Raw genomic sequence first — 24,699 nt, 5'->3', positions numbered from 1 at the left:
TGATGGAATCTGTATTCAAACCTAGGTGGTCTGGCTTCAGGGCCCTGGCTCTTCACTAGCCTTCCTGCTTGCTCATTGAAATGCTTACAAATATGTATATTCACATATGGAGGAGTGGGCATTTTATTTTTATCCAATGAGGTCACCCACTTTCCTCTCCACCTGCCAGCAACATTGGACACCATTAACCATCCCCTCAAAACTCCCTCTCACTTCTATGACCCACAACCCATCTGGCTTGTATGTTCCACTTGGGTTTTGTTCTAAGCCTTTCTTTCTTCTAATTCTGTTTTCCGTGATTGCTCTCACCCACTCCTTGGCTTCAATCACAAAATATTTGAGGATGCCCCCAAATTCTTCTCTCTGAGGCAACTTCTCTCCTGAGTGCAGATCCATGTGACCAGTTGTCCAGTGGGTTGTTTCACAGGCACTCCAGCCTCACTAGGTCCTGCATGAATGCTTCACGGTGTTCTGCCCCTCCCCCACTCACTCTGACTCCTGGGTTCCCGAACCATCATCCACCCAGTTGTATAAGGAAGGCCCTTATTCTTAATGCTCCTTCACCCTCACCGCAAACTTAGTGAATTAAAACAACACAAATGTATTATCTTACAAGTCTAGAAATCTCAAGTCCAAAATGGGTTTCACTGGGCTAAAATCAAGGTGTCTGTGGGGCTGCATTCCATCTGCAAGGTTTAGAGGTGAATCCATTTCCTTGACTTTTCCAGCTTCTAGAGATCTGCTCGCATTGCTTGGCTCATGGCCCCTTCATCCTCACAGCACATCTCTCTAACCTCTGCTTCAGGCATCACATTGCCCTTTCCAACTTTGGCCTTCCTGCCTCCCTCTTATAAGCCCCTGTGATTACATGGGGCTCACCCTGATGTCCCAAGATAATCTCCCCTCCATTTAAGAGCCTTAATTTAATCGAATCTGGTCTTGTTTGCCATGTAAGGTAACATAGTCACAGGTTCCTGGGATTAGAACATGGGCATCTCTAGGAGGCAGTGACTTTGCCCACCATACCCATCCAACGCCAAGCCCTCTGGAGTCCCCATCTTTCAAAATACCTCTGGACTCTGTCCCCTTCTCTCTACCCCTGTGCTGTGCTGATCCATGAGGTTCTCTCTCCTCTGCAACCATTTCTGACAACCATTATGACAGCTATTTCTCTGGCCTCTCTGCCTCAATATGTTCTCTCATCCAATCAATTTTCTCTATTGCAGCTGAAGTAATCTTTAAAAACATCTGACCATGTAATTTCTATGCAGCCCCACAGGGTTGCACAACACCACTGGGTACCATTTACATTGTGTTGTGCCTCCTGGATATGCTGCCAGCAGACCTTACACCTCTACTTAAAACCCATCCAAGTCCCTCTTTACTGTAGCAAAGAGATTCAAAAGTCCAGCAGTTCAATAGGGTTACATTTTTTTTTCCTCGTCTAAGAGTCTCAAGTGGCCCCACCATCAACACAACAGTTGGATTCCATGTCTGGTCCAGGGTGACCGCTACAGGTCTCACTATTCCCAGCATATGGGATGGGGAGAGTGTAAGCTCCGTCACTTAAAGGGAATCCCCTAGATTTGCACACATTATCCATTCATATTACCTTGGCTGAAACAGTCACATATCCACATCTGGGTGCAAAGGAGAGAAACAGTTTTTAGCTGAGAGACCATATGGCCAGCTAAATTCTATTACTACCAAAAAAAGGGAGAATGGATTGGGGAGTCAATTAGCAGTCTTCCACAGGGAGGAAAACTAAGTGCTATGCAAGAGAAAAACGGAGAAATGTAATTTAGATCAGAGAATAGGGAAGGCCTCTTTGAGGAAGTAACAGTAGACTGAGATGGCCAGGAAAAAAGCTTTGGAAAGAACTTTTCTCACGGTAGGAGCTGCCTTTAGGCAGCAAAGAGTTAAGCATTGGTGACTGGAGCAGAATGAGTGGTGGGCTAAGGGGAAATGTCAGGAGATGAGGTTGGGGACGTAGGCAGGAGCCAGGCCAGGCAGAAACCTGTGTACCACATTAAGCATTTTGAATTTTAACTTAACATTCAGTACAATCCATCGAAGGATGTTTAGGAGATCTGATTTGTGCTTTTAATATATTGCTGTGGCTGTGTGTGGAGAATGGCATGGAGAGGGCAAAAGTGTTAATAGAAGTGAGACTCATGTAGAAAGTAACTGTTGGTGAGGAGAGAGATGAGTTCCAGTGTCTTGGACCAGAGGGACAGCAGTGGGGATAGAAAGAAATGGATGGGTTTCGGAGCATTTTGGAAACTTAACAGCACACGTAGTGATATATTGGGTGTGGGAGGCAAGGGAAAAGAGGTGTTAAGAATGACTCACAAGTTTCTGGCTGGAGCAACTGGGTGGATTGTTGATAACCTTTACCGAGAGGGAGAAGGCCGTGGGAGGCGCAGGTTAGAGGGAAGAAAGGAAGAGCTCACATTTTGGCATAATAAGTGACATGTCTGTGAAACTCGCAGGTGGAGCTGTGATGTAGGCAACGAGGTGTGAGTCCAGAGCTCAGAAGAGGGCTGGACTTGGCAATCGTCAGCAGTGAGGTGCTATTTGCCATGTGGGAATGCAGGGTTTCACCTCAAGAGAGAATATAATGAAGGAGCTCTGAGAAAGGCCAACATTTACCAGCTGTATAGAAAGAGGAACTAAGAAAGACCAGCCATAGAAGTAGGAGGAAACTCAGGAGGGTGTTGTCACTGAAGCCTGAATCGCTGACCCCTCCTTCAGATCGCAGATAAAACATTATGTCCTCCACAGACTAGACATGTTGCTTCTTAATGGCTTCACGTACCATGTGCCTTCACTATCATGACACTTAATCAAATACTGTGGTAAGGACTTGTTTTCCAGGCTGGACTGTAAGCTCCTTAAAGACAAGGAACAACTTTGTCTTGTTCAAGATTTGTATTATTTTGTCTTATTTGTATTAGTTAGCATGTAGCAGTGGTTTAAACAATGTAAAAGTATGTTTCTCCCTCATATAAAAGTTTATGTAAATCGGTGACTCAGTGGTGTTATCGACCTGGGGGATTTATGCTCTTTTGATCTTATCATTCTGTCATTTTCAACGTAAAGCTCCCGTCTCAAAATCCAACGTGGCGGCTCTAGCTCTTCCCATTGTGTTCACACTCCAGTCATTGGCAAAGAGAAAAGAAGGAGAAGCCATGTTCCTTCCTCTTAAGAACATAACCAGACATTGTACATATTACTTATTTTTCAGTTCCAGCGGCAGAACTCAGTTGTATGGGCCACATCTAGCTGCAAGGAAGGCTGAGAAATGTAATTTTTAACTAGTAGCCATGCACACATATAAAAATCCTATTACTACGAAAAGGGGAAAGGACAGAGCCTGGGTGCCACTAGCAGCCCTGATATGCCACCGTGATTGTATCACTGAACCTGACTGTTGAGATATGATTATATGTGCACAGAGAAAGGGACACACATCAAGCTCGTAACATTGATTACCTCCCGTGGGAGGAAGCGGAGGGAGAGTTGATAAATATTTATTGAATAAATGGATGAGAATAAATGGTTAAATTCAATGATGACAATAGTAATGAAGTTGGCTCTGTTTAGCTCCCCTGCCGTCCTCCCTTCTTTCCTTGGCGTTGGCTTCATGGAGAAAGTGAGACTTAACACTGGGCTTAACAGGTGACTTAAAATTTAAGTAGACAGAAAGAAGGCTATCTTTTATTCTGATATCTTTTTAGTTTTCTTGAGTTTTCAAGATGGATGATCATATCAACCTATAAATAATCATACTGTGGTCTCCTTTCCTGTATCAGTTTTTAAAACTATTATTACGTTTACAAAACAATTATACATTTTCATGATGATCAATAGCTGTCCACTTGTTTTATCATTTTCTTTACTCTGAGTGCTTCTTTTGCTTTACCACTGAGTGTGAGAGGCAGGCTAGTACTTTGAGATTACTAAAGTATCCTTCTGTATATGTTTAATAAGAGTTTTTAAAATTAGTAATAGGTGTTTTAATTTCCTTCATGTATTTTCTAAGATGTTTTGTTGTCGAGTCCCAGTCCAGTTACACATCTTACATTGTTTGTGGTCTTCTATTATGGTCACCTAAAATGACAAGAAATCTGTAGTGGAGCAGAGAGTTGAACCCTGGAGATAGAAGGAGTATAAAATCAAGTCTCTTCCTTCAAGAGGCTTGTGATTTATTAGCGAAAACATGACTATAAATATGTCGATTATAATAGAAAGTAGCATATGCTGTGAGTGGTACAGAGATTAGCTTTTCAGAAATATCACTTTCATCATGTTCCACCCCTTCTAAGAAAAGTTCATTAGATCCTTATGGCCGGATGCGTAAAGTTCCAAATCTTTAACCACCTTCAATCCAACACTAAGTCTTGCTAATTTTATCTCATTGGTATCCCGACTATTTCATCCTTACACACATACTCTGACTAAGGTCCTAAGGCAACAATCTGCATGATGGCTTCCTGCTTTCCTGCCTTGCATGTCTATCCAATACAAACCAAGACAGTTAAAATGGATCTCAGTTATGACATTTAAAAAATATACTTATTTTTTAATTTACACAACTTTTATTAGAGTATAAATACAGTCAAAAAAGTGTATAAGTCATAAGGGTAACATTCAATGAGTTATAATAAAAACTTTGTGTAATCACCTCCAATACCAAAAAATCGAACATTACAGCATCCAAAAAATTCCCTTGGGACCGTGAGAAATTACTGCCCCTCCCTTCTCCCCAAAGTTAGCTATCATTCTAGTTTCTAACCCCACAGATCAGTTTTGTGTGTTTTTCAACTTTATATAAACAGAGTCAAACAGTATGTAATCATTTGTATTTGATTTATTTTGCTCGAAATTACATTGCTCTATGTAGTTATTTCATTTCCAATATACGAAGATGCCACTTTTTTTTCCATTTCTTCTGTTGATGGATATTTGGATTATTTATATTCTTCGGCAATTACAAATAATGCAGCTATGAACATTGTTACTTTTCTTCTGAATTTCTGTCATACATACCTAGGAGTGTAATTTCTAAATCACAGGATATACAGGTTTTCACCTTTTTAAGTTAATACCAACCAGTTTCCCAAGGTGGTGCAAGAATTTATACTTCTACTGTCAGTTCTCTTGTTTCGTATCCGTGTCCTCAGTTGGTATTGTCAGTCTTCTTTTTTTAACCTTTTATTTTGAAATAATTTTATACCTACAGAGAAGTTGCAAAGATGGAACAGAGAGCTCCCCCTGCCCCAGCTTCCTCCAATGTTAACGCTCTACGCAGCCACACTACCATGATCCAACGCCATTGCTGCCAATACCCCAGCTAAACCCTAATACAGACCTTATTTTGATCTTAGCAGTTTTTCCTTCAAACACTTTGTGTTCCAGGATCTAACCCAGAATTCCATACAACATTTACGTCTCCTTAGTTTCCTGCAATCTGTGACAGCTCCTTGTCTTTCATCACCTTAATCCTTTAAAGGATACTAGTCAGGTAGGTGGTAGGATAACCCTTAATTTAGTTTTACTGATAACTTTCTCATGGTTAGATTGAGGCCGTATATTTTGGGGAAGGATGTCACAGAGGTGACGTGTGCTTTTCAGGTCATATCAGGGAACACACACGTCATATATCCCGTTACCTGCGATGTTAATTTGATCCCTTGAATAAGGCGGTGTCTGCTAGGTTTCTCTGCTGTAAAGTCACGGCTTTTTTCCTTCATAGTCAGCAATACTTGTGAAGAGACACTTTGATGCTATGCAAATATGCTGTTTCTTTTTAAACTTTTATTCATTAATTTTAGCATGCATTGGTTATTCTTGTCATCAGCTGTTGTTACTGTGATGCTTTACATGGAGATTTTTTTTTTCTTATTCCTTCTACATTTATTAATTGGAACTTTCTTGTACAGAAATGTTTTCCCTTCTTCCATACTTAATTACTTACTCAATCATTTATGTATATCAGTATTGACTCATGGATATGTACTTTATTCTTTGACTTAAAATTCAATACATCATTATTTTCTTTCTCAAATTATTCTGCCTTTTGCTATTGCATGTTCTTTCAGGTTGACTTACATTTCAGGGTGGAAGTTAAGTAAAATTTATTAATTTCAGCAGAGTTTTAAACATATAAACAGGACAATTTTGCCATGAACTTTGCCAAAAAATATTCTAAAATCAATCTTCATATTAGTTGCTTCATAAACTTGTTTTTTTAATTGTAAAAAATATATAACTAAATTTACCATTTTAACTATTTTTAAGTGTACAGTTCAGTAGCATTAAGCACATTCACATTGTTGTGCAACCATCACCACCATCCTCAGAACTTATTTTTTCATTTTTAAAACTTTTTATTAGAGTATAGAAAAGTGCCTTTATGAAAATTTTACCTTTTCATAAAGGTAAAATTCAATGAGTTATAATAAATATAATAAAAACTGCGTAATCACCACCAATAGCAATAAAGTGAATATTACTAGCGCCCCAAATATTTTCTTAAATAGAATATAAAAATACAAACTGTAAAAGAAAATAATCAATAATCAATAAATTGGACTTCATCAAAATTAAGAACATTTGCTCTACAAGACATAATGTTATAAAAATGAAAAGGCAAGATATAGAATGGGAGAAATTATTTTTAATCATTGATCCAACAAATGACGTTAATCTAGGATATATAAGAACACTTAAAACTCAACAAAACAACCCAATTTTAAAGCTGGACAAAAGGTTTCAAAAAACACTTTATCAAAGAATCTATATGCAGATGCCAAATAAACACATGAAAAAAAGCTTGGTATCATTAGTCATTAGAGCAGTGTTTTCAACTGATTGCAGTTTTACCCCTAGTATACCGCAGAAACATTTGGCAACGTCTGGAGATATTTTTGATTGTCACGACCAGGGTGGAGGATACTACTGGCATGTAGTGACAGAGGCTAGGGATGCTGCTAAGCTTCCTACAATGCGTAGGACAGTTCCCCACCCCCAAAAATTATTTGGCCTGAAATGTCAATAATAAGATTGAGAAACGCTGCATTGTAGAATTGCAAATCAAAAGCACAATGAGATACCAATACATGAGAACAAACAAACAAATAGCTAAATAAAAGCCTGAACATTCCAAATACTGAAGAGAATGTGCAGGAACTGGAACTTCATACGAAGCTGGTGGGAATATAAAATAGTTATACCACTTTAGAAAATAATTTGGCAGTTTCTTAAAAAGTTAATCATAAATCTACCCCGGGTATTCCACTCCTCGGTATTTCCCCAAGAGAAATGAAGGCATATGTTCACACAAAGACTTACATACGAATGTACATAGCAGCTTTATTTGTAATAGCCAAGAACTGGAAACAACCCAAATGCCCACCAACATGTGAATAGATAGACAAATTGTGGTTTATTCATACAATGGCATACTAGTCAGCAATAAAAAGGAACCAACTGCCATATGCATTAATGAATCTACAAACAAACATGGATGAATATCAGAATAATTATCTTAAGTGAAAGAAGCCCAACACCTGCCTCCAAAAAAAAAAAAAAGAGTCCAGTATAAGTCTATTTATAAAACTCTAAAATATGCAAACTAATCTATAGGGACAGAATTAGATCAATGGTTGCCTAGTAATAAAAGTGGGGTGGGGCAGGGAGGGGAGACAGAGAAGAATTACTGAGACATGAGAACATTTTGGAGGATGATGGATATGTTCATTAGCGATGGTTTCAGGGGTGGTTTATAAAAAAATGTAATCAAATGGTAACTCTAACTACATGCAGCTATTATATGTCAATTATAACTCAGCCATGCTGGGGAGGCAGGGACGCTGTGGCTCATGTTCCCTGTTAGTGTGTCTTCTCTCCTGGTCACTGCTAACTGGACCACATCTTATTTTTATAAGCCAAATGCAACTCTGCACTACTGGACTGAAAGGAAGTCAGTGCTTCAGAGTAGTCTTGACTTAGAAGTCTGTCCAGTAGCACTGCCCCATATTGGGTGCTACCAGAAGACCTAAGATATTGCACAATGGATTCGGAAATTTCTCTTCCTTGCTATATAAAGTTAATGTTTATTTTCACAATACGATCTCATTACTAAGAATAATCTGTACATGTTAAGGAGCTAGAAAAGTACACCTACTTAGCACTCATCCTCCACACTCTTGCCGAAGCATCCTTCCGGGACTTCTAGCCAACGCATAAGCAAATAAAAGATGGATTACACATGTTAGAAAGGAAGGAACAAAATCATATTATTTGTACCATTTGATTGCTTACCTAGAAATCTCAGGCGAATCAGACCAAAGAATTATTAGAATAATAAGTTTATGTACTATGACAAGGTACAAAATTAATATACAGAACTCAGTGTTTCCCAAATATTAAAAAATAAAAACACTGTAAGGTGGAAAAAATGATACCATTCAGAATAAGAAAATCTTTACTATACTGGTCACTTCCTCTGAACATTTTCTAGTTCTGTATCCTTCTCAAAGTGTTATTTTGGGAATCAACTAAAATGCATTTAGATCATTATGCCTTTCTGGAGAAGCTGTCACTATGGTATCCAAAGTGTCACTTTTCCTCTTGATTCAGTGTAATGCCTTGGTTTCTACTTCATGCAGGTCGGTTGAAAACATGCCATAAGCTATAGCCTGATCCCATCTTACCACTTGGTTGTCTAGGACTTTACTAATGAGTTAATTTAAGTCAAATGGTGTTTATTATTAAAAACATTCCCGTTGTTCACTGTGGGACCCTGTGTCCTAGGAGCACTGAGTTCCCTCACTGTGTGCAGATTATGGAACCTTTCTAGGTATGAGAGTCTTTTATATGAAATGAATGAACCAGGAGTTGGTTATCTTTCAGGTCTCTTTAGCTAAACATTTTTTTTTCACTTAGCAACACAGTGTACCAACACCGTGTACCATGAGTATGTTTTCATAACAATGCATCTAGACCTAACCTCCCTTTTCATTGGTTGCGTCAATACCATTATATATAGACTACAGTTTATTTTAATCATTATTCTATTGATGATCATTGAGGTTATTTCTAGTTTTTCATTATGATTAGTATTTTGTTTAAGAAATCTTTGCTTAGTCCAAGGTATTTTCAAATTCATGTTGTGGGGCGTTCAGAGAGACAGAGAGAGCTCCAGCTTGCAGCTGTCTCACTCGACTGGAGAGAAAGAAATTAGAGTTTAGAGACTTTGGGCAGCAGCCGATTTCTGAGGACTTAAGGTCCCAGAGAAAAGAGGGCTCTCGAGCAGTGAGCCTGGAGCTCTTCATGCAGTTCCCCTCCAGGCTTTTCCAGTTCCTAAGTTGTATATGCTCACGGTAAAAGGCTGGGATACCCAGCAAAAAGCAGCTACCATGTTTCCCCGAAAATAAAATCTAGCCAGACAATCAGCTCTAATGCGTCTTTTGGAGCAAAAATTAATATTATAATGTAAGACCCGGTCTTATATTATATATTATATTATATTATATTATCATATAGACTTGGTCATATAGTAAAATAAGACCATGTCTTGTATTAATTTTTGCTCCAAAAGACACATTAGAGCTGATTGTCCGGCTAGGTCTTATTTTCGGGGAAACACAGTAGGTGCTAAGAGTCTCAAAATCTAAGGAGAGATTTTTAGTCTCACCTGCTTTTCTTTCTTCATTTCCTTTGGGAGGTGGGGAGGCAGGAAGAAGGCCTTGAATGCCGGGTTAAAGCCCAGGAAGCAGTAGAAAGCCAGCAGAGGGTTTTGAGGGAAATAAGGGCCTGACTAGGAAGCAGTTATACAGTCTTGGCCTTGACTGTCCTGCTAATGAAGAGACTGCAGCAGAGGGAGTTGTGTCCCACTCACAGTCACATGTCACCCACAGCAGCAGAGCTAAGACTAAGACCTCTAGTCTAGCTTTCTTAATCTCCTGTAGGTGCCTCAAAGTCATGATGGCCGTGTGTGTGCAAGGGTGAGAGGTAAGGAGAAATCTGCCCAAAAGTGGTGAGTTGGAAATTTGAGGGATGAAAGGGTATTGGACGCCAGGAAATGGGAAGAGAGAAGGGAGGGAGAGCACAGGATGAGAACAGGACCCCAGAGTTTTCTTTCAGGGAAAGATATGGAAGAGGAGACCTAGAATCAGAAAAGTAAAATGCTAGTGGAGTGAGCGAGAGGAGGAGGGCAGGATGGGAAAGATGATTACTTTGGGAGTGGCTGAGTTTTGTGGATTGGCAAGACGCCGAGATAGAAATGGCCAGCAGCCAATTAGAAACACGGGTCTGGAGTGTAAAAGAGATGAGGGCTTTTCCCTGTTCCAATCCATGGCTTCCTTCATTCCCCGCTCTTTTCCATTTGAGAATCAAATATGCGTATATAGTAGAAGTTGCAGAAATGGATGAGATCTTTAAGTAAAAAAGTGCATAAAGAACTTTTTTTAAGCATGATATATTCGATTTGACTATTTTAAAAAATACAGATAATCTGATTCATCACGAAAATTAGATGTGATGGCTCGAATCCCAGAAAAAGGGTCATCTGGATATTAGTTGAACCTGTCTACTGCCTGTAGGATTAACGGTAATTAAATGCAGTTCATTCCATGGCTGGGCATCTCAAATCCTTCGAAAGCTTATTGTATTGAGTTCAATCTTGCTCCATTATAATATTTGCTCATTGGTTCTGTAATGTAAATATTTAAACTTTTATCTATTTTCCACAATAAAATGGTACAATTCAAGGAATACAGTAGGCCTCAGAAATTACAATTGGCCAACTAACCATCAGCATATAATTAGTTCTAAAGAAGAGCAATAGAATATTAAAACAACCTGTTCTACTTTTTTCACTTATTAGGTCTGAAAGATTGACGCTGTCTAGTGTTGGTAAGGATGTGGGAACTGAACATTCTCACCCTCTGTGGATGAGCTAGCAGTTGGTACACTGTTCTGGAGGACCCTTTATCAGTGGTCACCCAAATTTAAAATGGCCATTTTTGATCCAGCAATTCCACTTGTAGGACTTTATCTTAATGGAATAATCAGAGACATGTTCAAACATACACATTCATCAAGTACATTCATTGGCTTGCTTTTAATTGTGTGTTTTAATTGAAATATACAAATAGTAAACATAAAAAACTTAAGTGTATAGCTCAGTGAATTTTTACAAAGAAAACATGCTTATGTATCTGTCATTATGGTACAGAACATGACTGGCACCCCGTAAAGCTCTCTTCTGCCCTTTTCCAGTCATTACTTCCCCAAAGGTAGCTATTGCTCTCACTTCAAAGAGTAGGTTTCCAGGGAAGCAGACTCTGAGATTACCATGCAACTGGGACCTGTACTTGTGGGAGGGAAAACGAGGAGGGAAGGGGAGGGGAGGGGAGAAGAGGGGAGCAAAGAAACATGATTGGGCAGAGGTAGAAGCTGGACTGAATTGAAATCTCAACGAAGTCTTTGCCTACCATGTTTCCCTGAAAATAAGACCTAACCGGAAAATAAGCCCTAGCCTGATTTTTCAGGATGACATTCCCTGAACATAAGCCCTAATGAGTCTTTTGGAGCAAAAATTAATATAAGACCCAGTCTTATTTTTGGGGAAACACGGTAACTCTACAGGGAGCTCTGATGCTGGGATGGCCCTTCAGAGTTATCCCAGGTTAGGGTGAGGCTTTTATACCCAGGCCCAGGATTAGGGAAATAATCTTAGGCCAGCTCGTCAGCTCTTCAGCTGAGGCACTTCCTAAAATGAACATTTCTGAAAGGGAACCTTGATGGCACATTCCGTTAGTTCTGCTTGGTTTTGAATCACGTAAATGATGTCATACATTATATACTTTTGGGGTATTGCTTCTTTCAACATTATATAAAATTAATCCATATTGTTTCATTCCATTTCAGTATACCATAACATAATTATTCATTCTGTTGTAGTTGAGCATTTGCTTAGTTTTCAAGTTTTGCCTATTTTGAATAGAGTTGCTGTGGATATCCTTGTATATGTCTTTTGATGTATACTTACATACATTTCTGTTAGGTATATACCAAGAAAAGAGTCATGGAATAAGCATATATTCAACTTTATTAAATAATGCTAAATATTTTTCTAAAGTAGTTGTACAGATTTACACTTCCATTAGCAATGTAAAATATTTTTAGTATCAAATTCTCACCGATCCTTGATATTGGTTCAGTTTTAGGTATTCTGGTGTGAGTGGTGACGTCTCTATGTGGTTTTCGTGCATTTTCCTGATGACTAGTGATGTTGAACGCCTTTTCGTTTAAATGCTGTCTTTTGGAAAGGGTCTTGTGGCCATTTTTCAATTGGGCTGTCTGTCCTTGTTGATTCATAAGAGTCCTTTGTATTTTCAGGATACAGGTCCTTTGCCAGATATATATTATAAATATCTTTTCCCACTCTGTGGCTGGAATTTTCATTCCTTTATGCTTCGAAGGAAAATAACTCTGGGGAAATTGACTAAAAACGTCAACAGTAGTTGGTTGTGTCTGGATATTGGATTTTCCTCCTTCTTTTACTGCTCCATATTTTCCAGTTAAGCAGAATGTAATGAAAAGCAAATTTAACACACAATCCGAGGAATGAGTTATGTAAGGAAAGTGGTGTATTTAAAACATGATGATGTAGCTAACAAACAACCCCATTGGAAGATGTCAGCTAAGACGAGAACTTTGTCCCCGTTTGGATTTGAGGTTACCTCCGCGCCTGTGCAGATCTGCTAGAGACACCTGGTGGAGAGTGTTGCAAGTTTACAGGAAACGTTGGAATATACTATAATGTGTTTGAGATGAGAAATGTATGTGAAACACACTCTGGTTCACTTTTCATGTTAGTTTTCAAATACGTAGCTAAAAAGATCTTTTAATTCTCAGTTGGGATAGGCTTAGCTCACCAATGGACTGGGTTTGAACCTGACCAACAAATAGGACAAAAATTCAGATATAACAAAAGACAGTGAGGTTTGAAGTAGAAATGGGTCCGATTTAGGTTAGGCTATATAATTTGCTGTATCCAGGCAAAATGAAAATGTGGGGTCCCTTGTTCAGAAAGCAGGAGAAAAGGTAAATTAAAGATACTAAAAAGATTTTTCTTTTTATGATCTCTCTCTCTCTCTCTCTCTCTCTCTCTCTCTCTCTCTCTCTAGCTCATGTTTATTTGCTACTCAATGTCATTTTAGGTAAAGAAAATTTGAAAATTTAAATGATTAGCATGAATTTTACCATTCATCTTTATATTGCCCATTTTAAGTGTGTATATAAGAACATTTAACTCACATATGGAATCACCAAAATTACACAATTCATTTTTTATACTTCATACATGGATATATTTTATTCTTACCAGAACAGTGGAAACAGAGTACAAAACTAACTCAGCCGTTTTTATTTTGCTTCTTGACATGCACGCATTCTGTCAACCTTCTCTACCTTCAGCTTACCAGGGAGGAAGCACTGGAAAGAGAGGGAACTGCGTGTGGCCCTATTCTTCCATGCCATCATTTTCAGCCTATGTGTTTTGCCACACAGAAGAATGACACATGTAAGAAGGGGTATGATAGGTTTCTTTGGTCGTTTATGTTTCTTAGAAGCCACTGCTTTCTTTTTGTATTCAAACCGAGTTCCGGTTCTCGGGGGCTGTCGGTGCCTCCACTTAATCATAAATGTCGTACACTGACCGTATCCCAGCTTTGAGTCTCACTGAACTCCCACGCATCAGGGGTCCCAGGAATTCCCTGCTCACACTGTGAACATTACGTGAATGCAATGGGGCTACAGGGAAAGGGACGGGACACTTACTGTGCATCGTGCCTCCATTCACTCCGTGCTCCAGTCTCTTCATCTTAACTTACACATTAAACAATAAAAGTTTTCATAATTTCCATACTAGCAAAACCAAGCATGGTGAGTGAGGCGCCTTCTGCAGCTGCAGAAGCCACAAGCCCCTGAAGCCAGCCTAGACGCGGTTCTCATCTTTTTCTATTGTTTAAATGGTTAAAAGGACAAAGCTCTTAATCCCACATGATCATGGCTCCTTTAGGATCAGCAGCATTGAAAATACAGCCTAGAAAAGAAAAATCACATTGAGAATTACAGGCCTTTTGTTACAGAGCCAGAATTGTGGCTAGCCTGATTATCAGATAAAAATAATAAGCAAATAAAACCTTTTAAGAAAGACGTCAATGCTTAAAGCAGCTACTTCCCCTGGACCAGTTTCAAAGATCCATTTGTGCCCACACAGGCTTTAATTGAGTTCCCTGCCATTCTATAGGGACATTTGCAGTTACTCAGGCTTGCGGTATAAACATGTGTCTCAACCTAAGCACCTAGCCTGGTACAATTAGAGAAGATCGCCACGGTCAAGAATCCCAGAGACTTCTCTCAGGTCTCAGGAGAGGAATAACTGTGCTTATGTTTGTCTTATATTTTCATCTGTGCTTTTACTTATAGGAAGTTCCCTTTCATTATCATCTTGATGAATGTATGTATTTATGGCACTTTTGAATTCTTTGGGGGATGAAGTAGGTAAGGGTTGGAGTAATCTGGGTATAAAAGTCATGAGACCTTAGTGGTAAGAACAAGGGATCTGTGATCAGAGATCAGACCAAGGCCAAAGCCTGGACAGCTCAGTTGGACTACGTGACAGAGATCGCTGCTTGTCCTCCAATACCTGTTTCCCCTCTTCCAGGGGGATAAAATGCCTAATTTTTTGGCTAGGTACATGGCTGTCCAAAATAGAGACTGTGTTTTCCAGCTTCCCTTGTAAGTGTAGTCACATGACTAGGCTCTGGTCAATGAGTTGAAAAATCGCTTACCCTTTCCTGCTGTGCATTTTCCTCTATCTTGCTGCCTAACATACAGCTCCTGTTGCCTTAGACCTTGAGAAGAAGGGCCGTGGGGGGCCATGGGGAGCGGTGAGATGGAAGGAGCCTGAGTCCCTAAGGACTTTAGGGCAGGGCTGCCTTTCAGCTCTGGATGGCTTATCCCACCACTTTTATCTTATTTGGGGCCTTGTGATTTTTGGCATTTTGCCCCACATAATTAAACTGCATGCTTAGGGACATAAAGTATTACCGCAGAGTTCCCCTGGCTGGACTTCTTCTGGACAGAGGGACTGTCTTATGGACTTGACGCATAGGTGCAAGGTCTGTTTGTTTATATGCCTCTCATAAAATAGGAGAAAGCCCTTTATAGAACACTTATCCCTGGGCACTTCAGGTCTCATATGGGGAGCTTATGGCTGAGGGGTCAGCAGTCAGGGCAGAAGACTGGCAACATGCACAGTGCATTAAAAGGCAACGATCCTTAGGACCCTACTCAAGGTGGGGAACAGCTGGACTGAGTTAGAGGTGATGGTAAGCGGAAGCAAGTAGAGTAACAGATTAAAGTTTCAGGTGTAGAACATGTTTTAAAAAGCAGATCTTGAAAAATTGTTTTGTTAGTTAATTAATTTTCATTTTTAAAATACAAGCAAAACATCTAGTCAGGAGGAAAAGACAACTGAGGATACACAAATTTTACTCATTATTTTAAATAAAATAATGCAAGTAAATGTCTAACACAGCACTTGAAGTATAGGGCTCAATACATGTTTGCTGTTAATATTATTTTATGTTATTATAGTACCGTAAAAGAATTAAGCCTATTAACAAATTATTTCAATTACTGACTGAATAAATTAAGGTCTCAACTTAGTTTGTCATGTTTTTGTTTTCTGATCATTTTTAGGTGGACTGCATCATACATGAATAATAAAAGTCTTAGTAGCTATGTTTCATTGAGCAGTCACTATGTTAGAGATATTTTACATACATTATTTCATTTGTTTCTTACAGTATTCCTAAGAGATGGCATAAATCCTTTTATGAGGTGAAGAAACTGGGATTCAAAGATCACATTGTAGGTGGCAGTGACCCAAGGCCTGTTTATTCCAAAACCCACACTCTTTCCCTTAAACCAATTCATACTCTTTCCTCGGTAGCAAGATATATATATATATAATTCATTTGTGGTTCACTTTGCTCTGTTGAAACAAAATGGTGGACAAGAATTTTCCTGTAGTCATGTTAAAGAAGGAGTAAGTTAGTAGTTACAACATGGGAAATGTGAGAAACAAAACAAAACAACAAAATGTAAATGAATAACATACAGGTAGAACCTAGAAAATAAAACTATTACTAAATACTTACTAATTGCTTTTATTAGTGAACTTTGAACATTAGTGAACTATTGTTTTGTTATAACATTCATCAAGTTACAAGTTAAGGTATTTCTTTTTCAAAATTTAAAAACTATTATCCCATTGCAAAAACTGAGTTATAGAGATGTCGATCATATAATGAATAATGAATATTTTATTTTTCATGAAATCCAGTATTTCCACTTATGGCACATCTCAATTCAGGGTAATGACATTTCAAGTGCTCAGTAGCCACCCGAGGCTAGCGGGTACCATTTGGGCAGTGCAAGTCTAGATTACCTACCGATTGAATCTTCATTCTCAGAATAACCTGGATGATTAGATCATAATCCTTAGAATTTATTTTAATTTTTTAATTTTTATTTATTTATTTATTTTAGAATTTATTTTTAAAAAACTACCAAAGAACCAACCTGCCACATGAATATATTAGCATGATAAATTATGATATATTAGTATAATAAATTGATTAAAAAAATCTGTCCTGGGGAAAGGTAATATCAAAGCTACAAATTTCCCACTGTAATGGCACTTCCTCCTATATCCTAAAGATACACATACATTAACTCTCTCTGGCTTTTCATTATTTTGCCTCCTCCTTTCCTCTAAGCCTTGATGTATCAATTGAAGACTATGATGAGTCTGTCCCAACAGCAAGCTGTCCTAACACACCATGGGCATAGTTGGGCTTGTTTGAAAGGGTGAGCTTGGGAAGCCATCCGGGCATAGAGCTCCATGCTTTTAGAAATAATTGACCTAAAGTAGATTCATTTGCACAGAATTGTATCTCAAGCTTCTGATTCCCAAACCCAGTTGAAAGGGCTTCGGTTTTGCTGTAGAGAGAGGTGGCCAGTTTCATATCCCAGCTCTTCCAAGCCCTCTCGTCCTTGTCCTGCCATCAGTAGGACATTAGAGAGGAGGAACGGTGACTTAACCATTATTTTCTCCCTTAACTCCCAATAGGGCTAATATGCAGGACTTGAACGTTAACTTGGGAAATGTTTCAATGTATATTCTCTAAAATCAGGAGTCCATTGGTTGCCTCAAGCATTAAAGTGATTTTTTGAGAATATAACCAACCAACTATAGGGTAATTCTCAGCATTATAGCAATTTTCTGAAATATTTGGGAAATAACGGCTAGAAGTAAAGTTGTAGTTGATAATGCATATGAATTCTTGTCCAGTTCCTGTATCCATTTCATTCATTAAATCAATTGACACTTATTTAACACTATGTGCCCAGGCACTTTTCTAAGCAATGGAGATACATGAGATATGGAAATCCCTTCTCTTTCGGAGCTAACATTCTGGAGTGGGGAGACAGACAAAATAAATTCTATCTTGTATTAGAAGGTCATAGGTGCTGTGGAGGGGGAAATCAGGGAAGGGGATAGGAGGTGTGGGATGGGTGCGTGGACGTGGGTTGCACGAGTGATAAGTAAAGATCCTACCGACATCAGGATATTTGAGCAAAGTTTTGATAGAGATGAAGGAGGGAACCATACCGGTATCTGGAGAAGAGCTTTTCCAGTTAGAACAGCAAGTTTAAAGGTCCTGAGGTGGGGGGAGCGTGCGTGGCAAGTTCAGGGCACAGTAAGAAAGGCAGTGTGGCTGCAACAAAGTGAGTAAGGAGAGGGTAAGAACAGATGACTTCCTACTCCATGCTGGAGGGTTGTTTTGTTGCTGTTGTTGCTGTATTTTTTTTTCCATTGGAGGGTTTTGTACAGCACAAGAGACATGATCTGATAGATGTTTGGAAAGGATCACTCTGGCTTCTGTGTTGCAAATAGATGGTATGGAGGCCAGTTAAGAGTTTATTGCAATAATTCAGGAGAGGCAAGAAGAGGGCCTGACACAGGGTGAGGGGAGCAGAGTGATGAGGGCTAGCTGAAATTTGGCTATAATTTGAAGGTGAAGATAAGAGGGTTACCGGAGTGATTAGATGTGGGTTGTGAGAGCAAGAGAGGAACCAACGTGGACTTGGCTTCCCAGGGACTGCTCTTCTTGATGTGCAGTGGGTGCTCTTTTTGTCACCCTCCATCTAAGTGACCCGGCAGATTCAGCTCTCTGACAGTCTCCTAGAAAACACGCTGGCTGAAGCCCAAGACACCCGGAGTTCGTGTCCCTGGACCCCTCCATCACTACCCCTAACTCCCACTCCCGTCAACTGAGCTGATGTTTACCAGTTGACTTCTTTCCAGAACTGAATATTCTGATTGTACGTTTAATGGTAGATTAATTAAATATAATAAAAAGTAATGGAACATGAGTTTGAAAACAAAGAATTGAAGGCTTTGGAAAGGGTTGGTAAAGGTGAGTCTTAAAAAAATTACTGAGTACGAGGCAATTGTAAAAATAGAGGGAAGAGATTTTAAATCTGGAATGATTATGCCCTCAGATTACTTTGCAAATATTTTAAGTCCTTTCTCTACAAAAGTGAAAAGTAGAGATTATACTCACATAGGTGTGGTTTATGCAAGAAAAACAATGCAGACGTATCAGCAGACACATGCTCAAAGGGTGGGCATTGGCTTTCCTGAAAAGATTGACAGTGAGTGTGTATAATAGATGTTCATGGGATATATTTGATTCCCTGTTCTACCCAGCTTTGTTTCCCCACTAAACTGACAAACTCCCTGTTCAGATGACATTGAAGATGACTGTTTTAACTGCATTTTATTGATAATTTACAGACTCTAAAATGTTCATATGGACAACGAAAGCTTTTTCTTGAATCATATTCTATTTTTCTATTCTGGTACATATCAGGGAACAGGACGACTTTCTGGGTTTTCATTTTTTATGTGTTTTGTAAAGAATGAACTCGTTGACTTAAAAATTAACCTTTAAAATTAGACATTACATGGAAAATATATACAGCTTGAGAGCCCACATCACAAAGCACAATGCTTTAAAATCTATAACCCTATCACTAAATAAATTGTTGAATCTGCTGTATGCAACAAAGTACTATTGGAAAGAGTTTGACTGTTACTTTCATTCTAATTGAATATACATATGTATGTGTATATATATATATATATATATATATATATATATATATATATATATATATAAAATGTAATGACGTTGCAGAAATATACTTTGGCCCCCAGAGGGCGCAGTGTAGAAAGCAGTCAGAGCTGTTTGATGCCCCAGGGCTGATAAAGAGAATAGGAAAGTGCTCTGCAGCATTCAATATGGGATGCGCGTAGACACAACAACTGTATATATTTAACTCTACCCCTGGTTTCTGAAGTGTAGTACATATGCAAAAATTGCAAAAACCTCTAATTCTATTTATTCCCTTCTGCCTTACCTACTGAAATGGTGTGTATGGAGAGTATTAGTGAGAGGTAGAGGGAGAGTGTGGGTATGTGAAAGAGGGTGTGAGAGTGCGTGTGTGAGAGAGAGGGAGGGAGGGAGAGAGACTGAGAGAGTATGTGAGAGAGTAGGAGGCTCCAGGCTTTAATTCTTGTAAGAAACACAAGCATACTGTTGAAAGTACATGAACTTGCCTAAATTATGCCTCCGATTCACAGTTCTAAATGTTCTGCCAAAGGCGAAAGCTGCAGATTTTCTCTTCAAGACAGGAAACAAAACATAAGCACAACCACCTCTTCTGCGCTCCCTAATATTTCAGTAACATTTTACTTATCACTCAGATGTTTAGAGGAGTTTTACTAATTGAGCAGGTCTTCCTCCTCATCAGTATTGAAGTGTTTCAAGCAACACTGATAGCACAATATTCACTGTAAGAATGTTACACATCTGTTTAATTGCTGCATGAATGTCATTTATTTATTGAAATTAACATTATGCCATTTATTTATTGAGATTAACATTATTATGACACATAATGAAAAAATGTTCCTCCCATGAGGAAGGTGAATGTTGACTATCAATAGGAAAAAGCTATCTTCAAACGATAGAGATGGAGGTGATAGTTTCACAGTTAGGTCTGTAAGGACACCGAGGGGAAGGTTCATCTGTGTGTGTCCGCAGGTGGAAGGTTCTGGATGAGGAGGCTCAGGAACGTCTCCAGCTGCTTGCTTGATCTGTATGCAATCAGTCCTCCCTTGTTGGCCCACCGATCCACTCCACTGGCGCCTACATTTTCCACGTGGTACACCAGCTGTGGCAAATCAAGCCCCGTTTCGGGATTTCTAGCCAAGCATTCTTTTAAGTCTACCATTCCCCCACCCATGGCCCTGAGTATGGCATGAGCAGCACAAGAGTCCCACTTGAATGTGGTATCTTCTGAAAAGATGTAAACATCAACAAGACCTTGGACAACACACAGGCTCTTGTAACCAGCCCCAGCGGCCCGGAATATGCGATCTCCACACACCCGTGACAATGCAGCTTTGATAGTCTCCTTTTCACTCGTACTAATGACAGCTGAGAACTGGTGAGAGGATTCCGCCTCAGAGCGGGTGTTTCCCGTCAGTTGGCCCTGGGAATCACTGCCTTTTCTTTTCGAGATGAGGGGAGGAAGGGAATAGATGTTGGTCCCCCTGTAAGACAGGCCCCAGTAGTAGTGTCCTTTCCACCTGTGGAAGAGAACTTTCCGTTTATGGAGGTAGGTTATCATATTGGTTTTTTTTATTATGCATGTCGCTTTCCAACTTAATGATATGAAAAAAATACAATTCTATTGAGTCTCAATGCCCTTAAATCTAGGAAGAGCTACCAAGTAGCTAATTAATGTTTAAAAGTTACTCCTATGCATGCAGCTGTCTGTGTTGTTGCAGATTAGGAATGCTTTCACTTATTTTTGCATCATCATATCAATCTAGGACAAGGCTAAAGTATTTGTGGGATTTCCAGGCCTCTAGAAACACACAAAATTTCATTGCCACTTCTGGCATTTAAAGATTAATAGGGAAAAAGATGAACAGATTATTTTTACAATCTGCAAATCTTTTACAATCCTTATAAATTTGTCTTCATTTGGTAAACTACTTGTCTCTCTTACTCACTAGCACCACTTTAGCTTTAACACCAAGAAAGATGGACTCCTTTATGGCAACAAAAATAATAATAGCGCCAATCACTTCTCAATGTTTGACTTACCGTATATGTTGGGTAACTCACGCTACTTACAGGAGAGGAAACTGAGGCTTAAGGAATGTAAGTGTAAGACTGTCAGTGGTAAAATCTGCATTCAAACCCAAGAAACCTCACTCCAGAACCTATGCCACTACTTTGTCAGCCATTTCTAGGCCGTGATGACGTCTGCATCCAGTCCCAGTTCTTTTAACTTTCTTAATGACCCTTTAAAGATAACAGAAACACATTTTCGGTTTGGAAGAAGGCAGGAGCAGGGGGAAAATGTCAAAATCCCAGAGGTGTAGTTTATGACTATTGAAGAGCAAACAACTCTTAGTTACCTGATGCAACTCAGATTTCAGTAAAAATATGTCGTCCTATACAAATAGAACGATATGACCTACTTGAATAAAAAACTGAAACCACAGGAGAAAAGCTGCTTGCTTCCATTTGGACTCTGCCATGTCCTGGAGTCGACCCCAAGGCACAGGCCACTGACCAGAGGCACTGGGATGCCCTGTGTGCAGGAGTCCGTGGATGGGTGAAGAGGGAGGGGGAGAAAAGGAGGTAATACTGACACATTTAGAGGAAGAGCGCCCCACGGTCAGGTTCTAATTCTGGCCGTAACTACTCTTCGTTTCTTTGGATAATTTTCACATTTTGTTTCGAATTTCTTCTAAAATTGTGTAAAAATTCAACAGGCTATATAGTGATAGCATCTATCTTGTTCCAACTGTATTAGAAGACAGTGTTCCCACCGTTCTGTCAATCTGGTTTTGAATGGATTCTGGAAATAGGGAACAGGATTTCTATATTCCACATACAAAACTATGATTTCTCCAAGACACTATTTCTTTAAAAGTGTCTACCAGTATGCCCCCTAGCTCCAAATAAAATTATGCCAAACGCTAGAAAGAACATGAATTTGAACTTGCAGACTTTTAATAGGAACACCCCAATATAGCGAGTCATAGGCACGTCACCTGCAGTGATCATCTTGACCATAAGCAAAGCTAAGGTCACAAAGACTAAAAGGCATATACGGAAAGTGTTCGTCTTTTACCTGAGGGTGTTTAGGTCTTGTGATACGAAAGGTTGGTTGATGACCCCCATCAGAGGCACTCCTGTCTGTATGTCATAGACCCCGATTAATATGGTGACGCACTGAAGTCCACTGGGGAAAATGCCTTGGTTGGGTTTAACGTCAGCAGAACCTTTTATATACTGATAAGTTGAATCTGAAAAATGAAGCAAATTTGTTTGGATTCAGGTCGTGATTACTTAGAAAATAATGATGAATACATCTATAAGCTCTGCACTATATCATTTATTCCGCTAATTTAATAACTGCTATGGTCTGAATGTTTGTATCCCCCAGAATTCTAACTCCCAAAAGGGATGGTATTAGTAGGTGGGGCCTTTGAGACGTCCTTAAGTCATGAGGGTGGAGCCCTCATGAATGGGGTTAGTGGCCTATAAAAGAGGCTCCAGGGAGTTGCCTAGTCCCTCCCCTATGTGAGGACACAGTGAGGTGCTGGTTATAAACCGGGAGGACGGCCCTCCCCTAACCATGTTGGCACCTTGATCTTGAATTTCCAGCCTCCAGAACTGTGAGAAATACATTCCTGTTGTTTATAAGCTACACAGTCCATTGTATTTTGTTACAGCAGCCCGAATTGACAAAGACAGTAACCAATCAGGTTTTGCCTTTGGGTGTCACTTCTATTGAATTTGAACTCTTGTACTTCACTTTTAAGCTGCTTGTGTTTCATTTTCCTGACTGTATCGGAACTCTTGAAGGGAGAGGACATGTCTATAGTTCTTGTGGCATCTAGCATAGCACCTTGTATATAATGAACTCAAATATTCCTCACATGTCAAAAGCACACAGAAGTTAAGAACTCAAGATAACTGGTCGGATTCCCTAGAGCTCTTACTAATCAGTGACAGGTCCAAGCTGAATGGGAAAAGCCTCCTTCTGGGAACCTGTAAGGGGTTGAATTACCTTTTTGTTGTGGTTGTTGCTCAATTAGAAGGAAAGTAATGGTAGCACAAAAGGGAAAAAAACAAATGAGGCTCCTGTGCAAAAGGAGCTGAGGAGCTTGGTTTCTCCCTAAGAGACATACATGCCGGTAGCTGACTAACAACATTGAGTGAGTTAATAACACCCAGTTAAGGATGTGCCTGGCAAAAGAATCCAGAGAGCTAGCTAATAGCATCAGTTCAGGATAGAACCAAGAAACATGAGATCCCTGTCCGTCAGAAATCTTCACTGATTCTGATGTACCCTTACCAGTGATAAAAAATTAGAAGAGTCTTAGTTTGCGTATATAATCCACTGGCTGAATGTTCTATAATTCCTTGGTGATTGAAGGCATTTCTGTAATGTTATGTTAATGTGCTTGCCGGATGGGGAGGGTGGGGGAGTTTTCTGCCCAGCGTAATGAATGGTGCCAGTTGTGTTGGATGGAATATGCCAGGCAGGTGGGATAGAAAAAAAAAGGGGGACTTCTGAAAATGAATACGTAGGGCATTGTATTAATACCACCATTTTTAAAACAATGAGCTATACATGATGGTTCTATCACCATCATGACCAAAACAATAACGGGTGAGGTTTACACAGGGCTCACAAACCAACTGCGCATGAGTCATGTTCAGCTGTGTTTTGCGTGATCTGTACAGTGGTTTTGATTGTTCACTTGTTTAATTGAATTAGCAGCCAGCAGTTAAAAATGAGAGATCTCACTAAAACCTGGACTTCAGTTTCTTTTTAAAACTCTGAAGATCTGGCCTGTACTCCCCATAGGGCAGCCATCCGCTAGAGCTGAGTGCTCTTTAATTGACTGTGTGCTCAATTAGTTATGGCTGCTGTCACTTCTTATTTAGCAGAGTGGCCCTGTAGTCTTCCAGAGGTGAGTTAATTCAGGGGTATGTGTGTGTGTACGTGTACATGCACACACACAGATACAAACACAAACATCTGTTATATGTAATATACATGTATTTACAACACAACACATCATAACACACACCTCAACTCTTCATTTATCATTTTAAAACTTTAAAAATTTTAAAACGTCCATGAGAGTCAAACTATATTCAATTTTTATTTTTCTAAGCCCCCTGCCCCAAAGATTACTAAAAAGAACAAATGAACAAGAGCAAACACACAATATCCTCTCCTTACCGATGGGATCCACCCAGATTCCCAGAATGTCGTGTGGAATGGTGATCTCGAGTGAATCCAGAGTTCGGTCAGTGAAGGCGACATCCTGATGAACAACCCTGGCTAAGGCCTCAGATGCCAGCGTGTTACCATTAAGGACTTTGCTAAGAAGCTCTACTGTTTCTTTCTCCGTTGGACACAGTCGCAAGGTAATCTTTTCTC

The 24,699-nt window shown here is 39.5% G+C and overlaps 1 protein-coding gene and 1 long non-coding RNA gene across 2 annotated transcripts in view; one reads left to right on the top strand and one right to left on the bottom strand.

Annotated features, from left to right (window-relative positions):
• The window catches only part of LOC141572927 (uncharacterized), a 27,856-nt gene extending 3,326 nt beyond the window's left edge, over positions 1 to 24,530 (top strand). The window contains exon 3 of the long non-coding RNA XR_012498498.1: positions 24,431 to 24,530. This is a non-coding gene — a long non-coding RNA (uncharacterized LOC141572927). The remainder of the gene's footprint in view (positions 1 to 24,430) is intronic.
• INPP1 (inositol polyphosphate-1-phosphatase) overlaps positions 20,031 to 24,699 on the bottom strand; it is a 28,214-nt gene continuing 23,545 nt past the window's right edge. Inside the window, exons 4-6 of the mRNA XM_019740721.2 lie at positions 24,499 to 24,699; positions 22,372 to 22,546; positions 20,031 to 20,809 (exon numbers count right to left, since the gene is read on the bottom strand). Coding sequence (XP_019596280.2) covers positions 20,242 to 20,809; positions 22,372 to 22,546; positions 24,499 to 24,699 — 944 coding nt within the window. The 3' untranslated portion in view covers positions 20,031 to 20,241. The remainder of the gene's footprint in view (positions 20,810 to 22,371; positions 22,547 to 24,498) is intronic.

The sequence above is a fragment of the Rhinolophus sinicus genome, linkage group LG01, assembly GCF_036562045.2.
Source record: "Rhinolophus sinicus isolate RSC01 linkage group LG01, ASM3656204v1, whole genome shotgun sequence".
Classification (NCBI taxonomy): Eukaryota; Metazoa; Chordata; class Mammalia; order Chiroptera; family Rhinolophidae; genus Rhinolophus; species Rhinolophus sinicus.
The sequence above is the reverse complement of the archived record's forward strand: the minus strand, read 5'-3'. Positions and strand labels throughout refer to the sequence as shown.